The 12793-nt window shown below is 41.2% G+C and overlaps 1 protein-coding gene across 1 annotated transcript; it reads left to right on the top strand.

Annotated features, from left to right (window-relative positions):
- Nucleotides 1–213: 213 nt before the first annotated feature.
- On the top strand, nt 214–12431 carry LOC135094833 (arf-GAP domain and FG repeat-containing protein 1-like). The gene is made up of 7 exons (XM_063995248.1): nt 214–364; nt 614–803; nt 954–2033; nt 4074–4167; nt 4296–4408; nt 11644–11827; nt 12405–12431. Exons 3-7 carry the CDS (start codon nt 1870–1872, stop codon nt 12414–12416), a joined length of 567 nt encoding a protein of 188 aa, XP_063851318.1. The 5' UTR covers nt 214–364; nt 614–803; nt 954–1869; the 3' UTR covers nt 12417–12431.
- Nucleotides 12432–12793: the final 362 nt, after the last annotated feature.

Genomic DNA, 12793 nt, shown 5'->3' with positions numbered 1-12793 from the left:
AATAATAATAATAATAATAATAATAATAATAATAATAATAATAATAAACGGTTTATTCTTTAGGCAGTTAACAAACTGAAAATGTACAGAGGGGGTGGAGATATACTTAACATTTATCCTAAAGCTAAGTCTAATCTAGAAGGGAAATATTATTGATTGATGGCTCGCACCATGGTGGGAATCGCGCTATCAGTATTATCATGGAGATACCCCTGAAAGCAACACGAACGTGCAAGACAATGGAGATAAGACGCGATACGTCTGGAAGTGCAATAATCGACTATGGTCTTCAGATCCCAACGCAGTAGTTTGACAGTCAAACTGCGAAGAAGGAATTTTGTATGCAAACAGGGTGCTGCTTCAGGTAATGAAATCTTGACTGAATGTTATTTTGTATTCTTCAGGAGAACCATGTACAGATTCCTCTTGTTTCTCTTTAATTCGTATATATATATATATATATATATATATATATATATATATATATATATATATATATATATATATATATATATATATATATATATATATATATATATATATATATATATATATATATATATTTATTTATTTATTTATTTATTTATTTATTTTTATTTTTATTTTTTTTCAGAGTCCAGTGAGATGATGTCAGTGATATGGGAATAACTCTGAGTGAAGAACGTATCGCACACTTTTCTGACGTGTAAAGTTTTCCGGTCATGTGTTCATAGTGCACTCAGGCTCTGAGTGTATCTACGTACCAGCCTACAGAGCGTTGCAGAGGCTTCATCAAGAAGTTGGTTTCCCACTGGGCTTCATAGGTAGACACTGCTTTTTTATCTCTCTCTCTCTCTCTCTCTCTCTCTCTCTCTCTCTCTCTCTCTCTCTCTCTCTCTCTCTCTCTCTCTCTCTCCGTGTTGTGTGTATAAACAACTTTTTTTTTTCCCTCCGCTGCTGTGCATGTGAACAAGTGGTGACCACGGCAGCGAAAGCATTAATTAAACCATACCAAGCTGCGGAGAAAACGAAAAATTACGTGATGGTAGAAAGAAGATAGAACATTAATATCTTCCTATCAAGCGGTGCATTAACACGAACCAGCAGAGGTCGCACGTACAGTCCTAACGCAGATGCTTTTGCGTAGTTTCTCCCAACAGCGCCACAAATAGACCACATCAGTCCCTTAATAATCGTGTCCCTAACTTGAGCCTGAATATTGCTACCCGCTTGTCCCTCTCCACACATTAACTGCATTGAATAGAAACGAAGAAGGAAATGAATACAAGACTCTGGCATGAGAAATGTAATCGCTAGAGAGGTAAATGACCGAGTATGCGACAAGAAAACATAAGCAGGAGAAAAGGAGCCACTGGGAAGACAGAAAGTAGGTGACATGAAAGAATTGATTGTAAACCGTGGAAATAGATAAAACTTATACTTGTGAGGAAAAAGAGTGAAAAAAATGGACACAGTTGATAAAAAAAATAAATAATAACGAAAAAAAGTAAGCATTTGGGAAGAAAGACAGCAGAAGAAATAAAGGTGTTGATTACAAACTGAGGAAGGAGAGAAAGAAACGATAACTGGCGAGAGAAGTGAGTGAAAAACAGATGCATTATATACAAAAATAGCGAAAAAGTGAGCTGTTGCAGAGACAAATCCCTCCTGCTGACATTCAAGGTTCCAGCAATTTGTTAACAGCTGATAGAAACTTAAGCCACCTAAATATAGAAACACCCAAAACCATGCCATAAGATTAAAAAACACCACAAAAAAACAAAATAACAAACTTTTAGCACCCAGAAGCATTAGGACAGAGAGATAAGGGAAAGGAGGAGGAGTTTGTGAAGAGGTTAGGTGATCGGCAGTGAGGACAAGACACCGAACATGGCCACAAGCAGGAGGAAGCAAGAGGAGAGGAATCTTCGGGTGCTGCGTGAACAGGGCGCCCTCGAAGCCAACAGGACCTGCTTCGACTGTCGCCAGCGAGGCACGACGTACATTAACATGACTATAGGGTCCTTTGTCTGCACCTCCTGCTCCGGCCTCTTGTAAGTAGGAGTGGTGGTGGTGGTGGTTCTGCTTCTCCTGTGCCTTCTAATTCTTCATTCACTCGTTATTCTGCTTCTTTTTCAGTCAAATTGTTGTTGTCTCCCCTCTCTTGTGCTTCGTTTGTGTTCCCTTCCTCCCGTCTCGTTTTCTCGTTTCTCGGCTTCCTTCCTTTTCTACTTCATTTACTCGTTATTGTGCTTCTCTCACTCTCGTCATTGTTATCTCTCTATTCTTCTGTTTCTCATTTCCCTTTCCTCGTCTTGTGCATCTCCTTCTCTTCTGTCATGTTTTCTATTTCATTCATTCACTCGTTATTCTTCTCTTTCAGTCTTCTTATTATCTCTCTTGTCTCTTTCGTTCATATGTCTTCTGTCCCCCTCCTCGTTTCCTTTTCTGCCTCTCTTTTATTCATTATTCTGCTCTCACTTTCTTATTATCTCCTCTCTCTCTCTTTCCTTCTCTCTACATTCGCTTCATTGCCCTCTGCTTCCTTTATTTATCGCTTCTCATTATCCTGCTTCTGTTATTACCTTTCATCTGATATTTAAACTGTACTGTCTATTTATTCATATTTCTCAAACTCTGCTCTCTTAGATGTTAGAACTCAGAGCAGGTCACTTCATCCTCCTCTGTTATTGGGAGGTCACAGGGGTCGCTCGTCTTCCTGACCTTAGTGTCGCGTTAGGCAGGTTAATGGAGGGGCACTATGGGGGGTATCTTCTTGGCATATGGTATGTCTTGTGGGTTTGATGTGTTCTTAAGTTTGTTGGAGTTAATGCTTGTTGTTGTGTGTGTCCTGTGAATTTTGGGTGTGTGTGTAGGGGAGACTCGGACAAAAAACGTGATTTTATTTATTTATTTACTTATTTGTTTACTTATTTTGTTTATTTATTTTTTTTGTTTCACCGATTTTATTTTTTAACTGCCTTGAAAAAATATCGTGGGGACTTTTCGAGATTTTGGCTCCTTAAGATTTCTTTCCACCCATTTCATCAGCATCTTGTCATCTGTATTTATTTGATTGGCTTGTAGCTTAAGGTGACATATTGTGAGCCTTTCCTAGGTGTGGGTACAGTAGAAGCATTGTTCCTGGCACCACGCGGGGGCACCCTCGGAAGAGACTGCTTGGGGAGGATGAAGAATGAGTCAGTAAGAGGGACAAGACTGTAGAAGCAATTAGTGGATGCTATTCGACCCAATACTTGAGTCCATTTTCAGCTTAGGGAAGACCTTCATAACACTGGATAAAGTTTGAGGAACACAGTGAGGGAACCAAGCGGGGAGTGATGAGGGGCAGGCAGTACTGGATCAGTGTTGGTATGGAAAGAGGCAAACTCAGCCATTATTTCAGGCATCACTGAGAGTATCTATGGAGGGACAAGCCACCTCCTTCCTGCCGCTATAAGAGTGGAATGCATTGGCAGATTCCTTCACTCATTTAATCAAAGACACCTGGTAGTTAATTTGTCAGTTTATAAAGAATGACTGTTGGTGGCTAAGATAATCAGGTGTGGTCAGAGCCTCCTGTGGTGCTTCTCATCTCCTGCCATGAATATAACGAAGGGCTTTATAACGCTTCTGTGCACTTGCTCTGCCCCGCCCATGACAGCAAGTAGAGTGGGGATGAGTCTGTCCATCAATGGTGGTGATAGTTCCAATATACAAATATTTAATTCGCAGACCTACCCTGCACCTCGTAACTCCAATCAGGTGAATGGTTATGGTAGTCAGTGCTGTTGTGTTTGCCCTTGAACCATGCAGGACCTCTCACTCACCATGTTCACTGATTCATTTGGCAGCTCAAGGTTGTAATCAGGTGGCACTACAGTGGTCACAGCTAGGAAGGGGAGGGAGTAATCTGATGTCACCTATTCTGTCACCTGTCGTTATCTTGAGCAGATTCATAACAAGGTGGTGAAATGACGAATAAAAGAGATGTACTGTGTATTTTGGGTGAAGCCGCAGGAGTGAGAGCTTTACTTATAGAGCCGTGATGTGCGTGTTGTTTACCTGTGCCGTTTTGTTCTCTCCCCGGCCAGGCGAGGCCTCAACCCGCCCCACCGAGTCAAGTCAATCTCCATGGCCAGCTTCACCCAGGAGGAGATTGACCTCATAAAGTCCAGGGGTAACCAGGTGAGTGTGTGTGTGTATGTGTTGTTAGTTATACCCATGGCAGTATTGTTACATAGTCTTGTTATAAAGTTACAAATGTATATACAAGCACCTCATCTTTCACACCCTTGTCTCTGTGTCCCCCGCAGTACTGCAGTGCCGTGTGGCTGGGGCTGTACGACCCCAAGCTGACCCCTTTCCCCGACACCAAAGATGAACACAAGATCAGGGATTTCATGATTACTAAGTACGAGAAGAAGAGGTGAGTTACAGTGTCTGTCTTTACGTCACCCTTCATGCTTTCCTCTCTCTGGTACGTCGCCTTTAGCTGTTTCACTTACTTGCAACGTACATGAGCACAAGATAAGGGATTTTATTACATATGAGGAGAGATGAGTTGCAATGCCTGTGTTTGTCCAATGTTGTGACACTGCTCTTTGCCAAACCTCCTCTGTACAACCTCTCCTATAAACACCTAATCCTTTTGGGCCTTTAAGTGTCTTTTGCTGACTTTCTAGCACTGTAGGAATTGTTTGCATGAAGACATAGGAGGGAAGACAGAGAATAGGTTAATTTAGTCCTTTTGTTTTGTTTACAATACAGAAATAGCACAGAAAAGAAAGAAAAGTGCTTGAGAGGTTGTAGATGTTAAGAAAAGGGATTTGTCTAGCAGTGAAAGGGTTAAGGACAGAAGTAAGAAGTGAATGAAGTATAGAAGAGAAATTAAACTAAGTAAATAGAAGTGGACAAAGTAAAAAAAAAGTGTGTGTGTGTGTGTGTGTGTGTGTGTGTGTGTGTTTGTCCCGAGTTGTGACATAGTTGTTACCAAACATTATTTCCACATCCTCTCCTACAAACACCAAGAGGATGCTAGTATGGTAATGTCAGATAATGTTAGACTAGCTCAGACAAGCAGCATCCTTTATCTTCATTGTCAAACGCTGCATCCTCTCTCATCTGCGCCTTGTTTTCTTAACCTCTTTATTGCCACTTGGTACACCTTTCCCGAATTACCAGTCACTCTGAAGCATCTTTACTTGTTCAGCAGCCACATTCAATCTTTAAACCAGGTAGAAATTGCAAAATGTATTCATTTTCACCCATAACTTTCTTGCAGACATAAAGATTTCATACATTGCATATGGTGGTGGTGGTAACTGTCATGTATTTTCAAAGGCAACAGAGGTAAACAGGCATATTCTCACTAGTTTATGCAGAATTCTTGTTAAACTATCCCTGGAGTCATTAAAACACTATACACTATACATTATTTCCAAAATCCCCAGAGATAAACAGGCAGATTCTTATTGGGTTCTCTTTACTAGTTATGCCAAATTCTTGTTAAACTATCCCTGCAGTCATTAAAACGCTATACATCATAAGACACTGTACGTTATTTGCAAAGGCCACAGAGGTAAACAGGCGGATTCTCATTGAAGTTCTTACTGGTTATGCCGAATTCTTGTTAAACTATCCCTGCAGTCATTAAAACACCCTTGAAAATCACCAGAACTGTCAGTAGAGCTTGTTGAAAATAGTGGAGGATGTTGTGTTGCCCCTTCATCCTCCCATCACCTCCCATCACTACAGCTTGTTAATTATGTCTTTTTTTTTGTTTGTTTCATTACCTCACACTATCACCACAACTTGCCTTCTTTGTCTTCTGTCTTATTTTTTTATTCCTTTATTATTCTTATAGTTTTTTCCTCTTCCTTATCTCTTCTCATTCATTCTCTCATTACCTTGTATTATCACTTCTGCTTGTTCTCTTCTTTATCTTTTGTCTTTTCCTTATTCTCTCATGACATCATCTCTCTCTCTCTCTCTCTCTCTCTCTCTCTCTCTCTCTCTCTCTCTCTCTCTCTCTCTCTCTCTCTCTCTCTCTCTCTCTCTCTCTCTCTCTCTCTCTCTCTCCCCCCTTTCTTTTATCTCACAGTTTCTCATTTTTTATTTCTCTGCCTGCTTTCTTCATTCTTTTATAATTTCAGTACATTAACCCTCATAACCTCTCTCTCTCTCTCTCTCTCTCTCTCTCTCTCTCTCTCTCTCTCTCTCTCTCTCTCTCTCTCTCTCTCTCTCTCTCTCTCTCTCTCTCTCTCTCTCTCTCTCTCTCTCTCTCTCTCATTATTATTTAACATTATCATTTTTTTTTACATAACCAACTCACAAAACAAACAAACAAACTGAAATACCTTCCCACCCATACCTGCTTTTCTCCCATCTCCCATTCCCTGACTCACTTCCTCACCCTTTACTCTCACAGTCCCTCACCTGCCCCATCCCCTCACCCTCCCACACCCTGACATCCAAGGTAGGGCAGTGTTGCATCACTCAAAAGACACAGAGAGGGGAGGGAGGCGGGGCTTCACATGAGAGGAAAAAGGGGGCGGAGTTTACTGTGTGTAGAGGCGGGGCTTATGTGTGTGTATGGGACAGGACAGTACAGTTAGATGGTTCAGTTGATGCTGTGATTGTGCAAGGGAAGGTGCTGGATTTGTCTCTGCCTCTCCTCCTGTTCTGATTACCTTGTTTTTTGTCTCTCTCTTTGTGTGTGTGTGGTAAGTGGCTGTGTGAGCATGAGTGTGTACAAGTGGTGGACGTATACTGCTGTCTGTCTGTCTGTCTGTCTGTCTGTTTGTTTATATAGGGTTGTGGTGGAGTTATGAAAAATTGCATTGCTCTTTCTATCTATCTATCCGTTATTTATTTTAGTAATTATTATTATCGCTCTTTATATCCATCCAGATAACTTACTGCCGTGACCTCAGTGTTAAAAGATGAACATAGGTTAAGGAAGGAAGGGGAAGGGATAGGGGAGAGATTAGAGTATATGATTTTCCTGTGTATATGTATTACAGGTGGGTGTGGGCATGGCTAACCTCCTGACTGCCACTTGGTACACCCTTCCCTAATCACCAATCACTCTGAGACACCTTGACTTGTTCCATGGCCACTTGCAATCTTTAAATGGGGTATAAATTGCAAAAATGTATTGTTTTCGTCACTAACTTTCTTGTAAGCGCTCGTAAAGACTTCACGCGTTGGTTCTGCTGCTGCTAACTGTTTGGTATTGCAGTGAACGGGTCAGCTTATCTGGACAGGTTAATGGGGTTGTGGTGGTGGTGAAGTGCAGGGCAAAACGGGATATAAACGTCTGCTATATCTTTTATTCCACAACCACCACACCCCATCCGCTAATCCTGCCCCATCTTGGAAGTAGCTGTTAAAAGTGTGAGGCATCATGAGTCATCCACCTTCTTCTTCTTCTTCATCTTCTTCTTCTGTTACTGCTAACTTTTGTGTCACGCTGAAAGGCTTAAAGACACAAAATAGTGGTGATCCTCCTTCCTCATCCCTCTTACCACTGTGAAAACTGTTTGCAGTGAGATGAAGGAAAGGAAAAAGGGAAAACAGAAGGTTGATTTTCCCCTTTTACACTCCAGAAACAACAACAGGACCCTGGCTGAGAAATACTGTCGGAAAAGTTACGGAAATATTGAAGGAGAAAATCTGCCTGGCGGTGAAGGGTGAAGAGGGTTGGTAGAGTAGAGGGCTGGCATAGGGGTGGAGAAGGAAGAAAATGACCTGCTTTGATAACCTCTCCCTTAATTGAATAGACAAGTGTTCTAATTGGGGGGCGTTCTTGCATATGTGTGTTGATGCTTCTCTGTTCAAGTGACAAGCGGTGGCAAGGGGACGAACAAAATTAGGCGTCGCTTTCTCATTATTATTTTGTGCACCCATTTATATAACTCATAAAAACAAACAATCTTGAAATACCTCCACACCCATACCTCCTTTCCTCCCATCTCCCATTCCCTCAGCCTACCTTACTCTGTTGCTGTAAGTCTATCTATCTATCTATCTATCTATCTATTTATCTATCTATCTATCTATCTGTTTATCTATCGTTTTCTTATTATTTCATTGATTTTCTTTACTTATTTTATTTTTTTTTTCATTACTATTATTGTATCCTTTTATTTTTGCTTTATTGGTTTTGTGTGTGTGTGTGTGTGTGTGTGTGTGTGTGTGTGTGTGTGTATAGAATTGGTGGAGGTAGGAATAGTAGTAATAATAGTAGCAGAACAGTAATAAACAGTAATAAAAGGTACACACACACACACACACACACACACACACACACACACACACACACACACACACACACACACACACACACACACACACCATACCGAAACCCAGGATAGGAAAGGTCATTGGGAGTCATTGTGGGAAGAAGCAGAAGGTCACAAGCCATTACTTATGTCAACCTGACCTTACTTAATTCCTCTTCCTTGCTCTGCCCTCACTCACTCCCTTTGTTCCCTCTACTCTTGTCTTATTCATTATCCAGTTCTTTCTATTTCATTTATTTAATTGTTATTTATTTGCATTTTCAAAGTTTTTTTTATTTATTTATTTTCTTTATTGGTTATTTTGTTTTTCCCTGTTGTTTTATTCTTCATCCAGTTCTTTCTATTTTTCTCTATTTCTTTCTGTTCTCTTAAGTCTTTGTTTTTATTTTTTTGCTTCCAATATTATTTCTTTCTGTTCTCTTAAGTCTTTGTTTATTTTTTTCTTCCCTATTGGTTATTCTGTTCTTCCCTTTCTTTGTTTCCATATATTCTTGTCTTATCCTTTATCCTGTTTTTCCTATTTCCTCACTCTACTTTGTGTTGTCTAAGTTTTTATTTATTTATTTTTTTTGTTCGCTGGTTATTATTCAACTTTTCCTCCCTTTTGTTCTCTTCCTATTTCTCTTGTCTATTTCTGTGTTCTCTAAAATCATCTCTTTATTTTCTTCCCTGATAATTATTATTCATTATTCTTTCCTCTTTTATTCATCCATTCTTCTTTCCCTGTTCACTTCTCTTTGTCCTCTGAATTATCTCTATTTTTTCACTTCCTGATAATTATTCATATCTTCCTAAGTCTTTCTACTCCTAATACTTTTTCAAATAATTCTTCCTAATATATTCCTTATTATATTCTGTTATTTTTATAGATCCTCTTAATTTGATATATATATACACAAGTCTCCCATCATATCACACACACACACACACACACACACACACACACACACACACACACACACACACACACACACACACACACACACACACACACACACACACACACACTGCCTTGGCATTATCACTAGGGTTCAAATCAAAAAGAGCTGGTCAGAGAGAGAGAGAGAGAGAGAGAGAGAGAGAGAGAGAGGTTTAACACACTCCAATATCTATAATTATTATGTAGTGTGTTCTTAATAGTGGTGACTGACCGACTGACCAACTAACTGGCTTAATGAGAGAGAGAGGGAGAGAGAGAGAGAGAGAGAGAGAGAGCAGTATCTATAATTAAACCACTTAGGTCTGTACCATTGCTATTATTTCTACTACTACTACTACTACTACTATAAAAGATCGCAGTAGTAACAAGAGCTGCAATGACTTCTCTGATTTGAATATGAGTGTTATTTTTTGTACAAGATCTGGCCTTGGATGGGGTAACACTGCAGAAGGGGGAAGCCCAGCCTTGTGTGTGGGTAGATTTGTGTTAGCATCAGTAGCAGTGGTAGTATTGCTGTTAATATTGGTGCTGATGCTGCCACTGTGACTACTACTACTACTACTACTACTACTACTACTACTACTACTACTACTACTACTACTACTACTAGAGAGAGATATTCTTTAACAAAACAAAGAAAACAAATAAGAAAAAAAACAACAGGAAAGAACAGACCAAAAAACACAAACAAACAAACAAACAAACAAACACACGCTAACACACACACGCAAACGTAGCCTAAAGGACACCAAAGGACACTAGCACCCACACCACACACCCCCAACCTCCCCATAACCTCCATAACACCCCCCTCTCATCCCAACCTCCACTGAAAGGATTATGTTTGTGTGTCACATGATCTGCCTGCCATTGGGGGGAGAAGAGGGGGTTGGGGGGTGTTGGGCAAGGTTACATAGACTAGGGTTAAAGGGGCAATGGGTGGAGGTATGGGGAATGGTAGGGTATGGGAGGGTATAGCGGGGGGTGGCAGGTTTGGGGGGTGTTGAAATGTTACGTTGGGTGATGTGTGATTTGTGTGGGGAATTCTCTCTCTCTCTCTCTCTCTCTCTCTCTCTCTCTCTCTCTCTCTCTCTCTCTCTCTCTCTCTCTCTCTCTCTCTCTCTCTCTCTCTCTCTCTCTCTCTCTCTCTCTCTCTCTCTCTCTCTCTCTCCTTGTACTGTTTTGTTTTGTTGACGTTAGGAGTGTTTTGTTTTTGCCCATTTATTTACGAGGAAGTGAACACAAGGAGTACTTTTCGTCCCCAATGTGTACTGTACTCTCTCTCTCTCTCTCTCTCTCTCTCTCTCTCTCTCTCTCTCTCTCTCTCTCTCTCTCTCTCTCTCTCTCTCTCTCTCTCTCTCTCTCTCTCTCTCTCTCTCTCTCTCTGCTTTCCTGTTTTCAATATTTTCTATTCTTTCCTGTTTTCAATATCACTATTAGAACTGTATTTAATTATTTAGTTTTTATTTTATTTTCTCTCTCTCTCTCTCTCTCTCTCTCTCTCTCTCTCTCTCTCTCTCTCTCTCTCTCTCTCTCTCTCTCTCTCTCTCTCTCTCTCTCTCTCTCTCTCTCTCTCTCTCTCTTTTCCTATTTCATAATTTCATCACCGTTAGAATGATTTGTTTGGTGCACTAAGTCTCCTTCCCTCCCTGCCTCCCTTCCTCATTGCACCACCACCACCACCATAACCACAGTTGCGTATTTGGTGCCAGCACAGCCCAGGCCACGTGGCAGTCACTTGATAGCATGCAGAACACACAGCCTCATCATGACAGCGCCTTCCTCTTAACTTTACTTGTTTTTGTCTGAGTCTTAGCATTGCCTCTGTGTCTCTTAAACCTCCCACTGGTATCTGACACTTGGTTCCTTAATGCCAAAATGTGTCAGAGGATAAATGCCTTGAAATCTCCCTTCTAAAGTTTAAGTCATAGGAAAGGGGAAGTTCAGAAGCAGGCAGGGAGTTCCAGAGTTTGTGAGAAAGTGGATGAAAGATTGAGAAAGGTAGTTAAGTCTTGCATTAGGGAGATTAGCTTTTAGTTCCCATTGCACTAGTGTCTGTCTGTCAGGCCCTTTACTGATAGACAAGTTTTTAGTCCCATATTTACTTAGGTTTCAGTCATTTATACATGCTACAGTCGGTCAGATAGTTTTAAAGCCAAAAATTACAAGATTAATCAAATTCTCTTTACTACTACTACTACTACTACTACTACTACCACCACCACCACCACCACCACCACCACCCACCACCACCACTAACTGCCACTACTCTCATTTCCATTAGTATCCCCATAAACAAAACAAACAAACCTTGGCCAACACCACACATTTCTATGGATTCCACCACCCACGCACCACCACCACCACCACCACCTTTCCTTACATCCTATCAGAACGAACCACCTCCTCCTCCTTCAGGTTCTACATAGACCCCAGCGTGGCCCTCAAGATCATGCCGCCCAACCAGGACAACAGTGCCTCCTCCTCTGCCGCCTCCACCCCAGGGAGTGACACAGCCAGCAGGGGCGCGGCCGGGGCAGCCACACAGACCACCACCACTACCACCTCATCTGTCTCCCGCCCCAGTGTTCCTGCGTCCCAGGTGAGAGAGAGAGAGGGGGGGGTTTACGGTGTAGATAGAGGCGTGGGGTGTGAAAAATATGTGTTTTAATGTTTTTGGGAATGGAAAGAAGGATTAAGATGAGAGAGAGAGAGAGAGAGAGAGGGAGAGTGGGGTGTTTATGAGCTCAAGGGATGGCCACAAGCAAAGAGCTCCCATTTATTGTTACATGTATTGATCCTCTCCTTCATTCATGCAGGGCCATTGTCTTTACCCATTGAGGTGTAACTGATATATAAGTAGTCTTACAAGGGAGTGGTCATTTATCCCTGTCCTCCTTGGCTTTGTGTGGTTTAGTTGTCTCATCTCGTCCCCTATTGTGGCGCGCGGCATTGTCGTTACAGAATGAAGACGGCGCGAGTATGAATATTTGTGGGTCGGTTACTTATTTTTGTTGAAGCACGGCGCGAGTATATTTGTGGATTGTTGTTACTTATTATTGTTTCTCTCACTGCTCTCCTTATATTTCTGCCTGACGTCTTTGCATGAGGGTGAAAACAGATAAGGAGGAAGGTGCTAAATAATTTCTTGCATTACTTTCCTGCTGTTTCTTTCTCAGTTCTTTGTATGAGGATAACAAATAAGGAGGGGGGTTACTAAGTGATTTCCTGCATGCTGTCCTCCTGTCATTGAAGCCTCACATAATAGCAGAGGTACAAGTGGTGTGTAGATAAGAGAGGGTGCTAAATATATTCCTGCATTGCTCTCTTCCTCCTGCTACCTTCTGCTTCACTTCTCTGTACGAGGATGATGAAAATAAAAACAGTTACAGGTGGAGTATAGACGGAACACCACCCAACCCATAATAATGATAAAATAATAGGAGAATAAGTGGAATATAGATAAACATATTAAATACAGTTTCCCCCTCTAAAAAAATAAGAAACAGACATGTATACATCCCCTCATCACCTCTCACCACCTCCACACACCACCCCAACACCCCTT

Source organism: Scylla paramamosain, chromosome 47 (genome assembly GCF_035594125.1).
Source record: "Scylla paramamosain isolate STU-SP2022 chromosome 47, ASM3559412v1, whole genome shotgun sequence".
Classification (NCBI taxonomy): domain Eukaryota; kingdom Metazoa; phylum Arthropoda; class Malacostraca; order Decapoda; family Portunidae; genus Scylla; species Scylla paramamosain.
This window is presented reverse-complemented; position numbering and strand designations above follow the sequence as displayed.

Excerpts from the sequence above, each read along its gene's own strand:
- LOC135094833 (XM_063995248.1), top strand. The coding sequence starts at position 1,870 with ATGGCCACAAGCAGGAGGAAGCAAGAGGAGAGGAATCTTCGGGTGCTG. Across the intron at positions 4,168-4,295 it reads TAAAGTCCAGGGGTAACCAG|TACTGCAGTGCCGTGTGGCT; the intron begins GTGAGTGTGTGT and ends TGTCCCCCGCAG. Across the intron at positions 4,409-11,643 it reads ACTAAGTACGAGAAGAAGAG|GTTCTACATAGACCCCAGCG; the intron begins GTGAGTTACAGT and ends CTCCTCCTTCAG.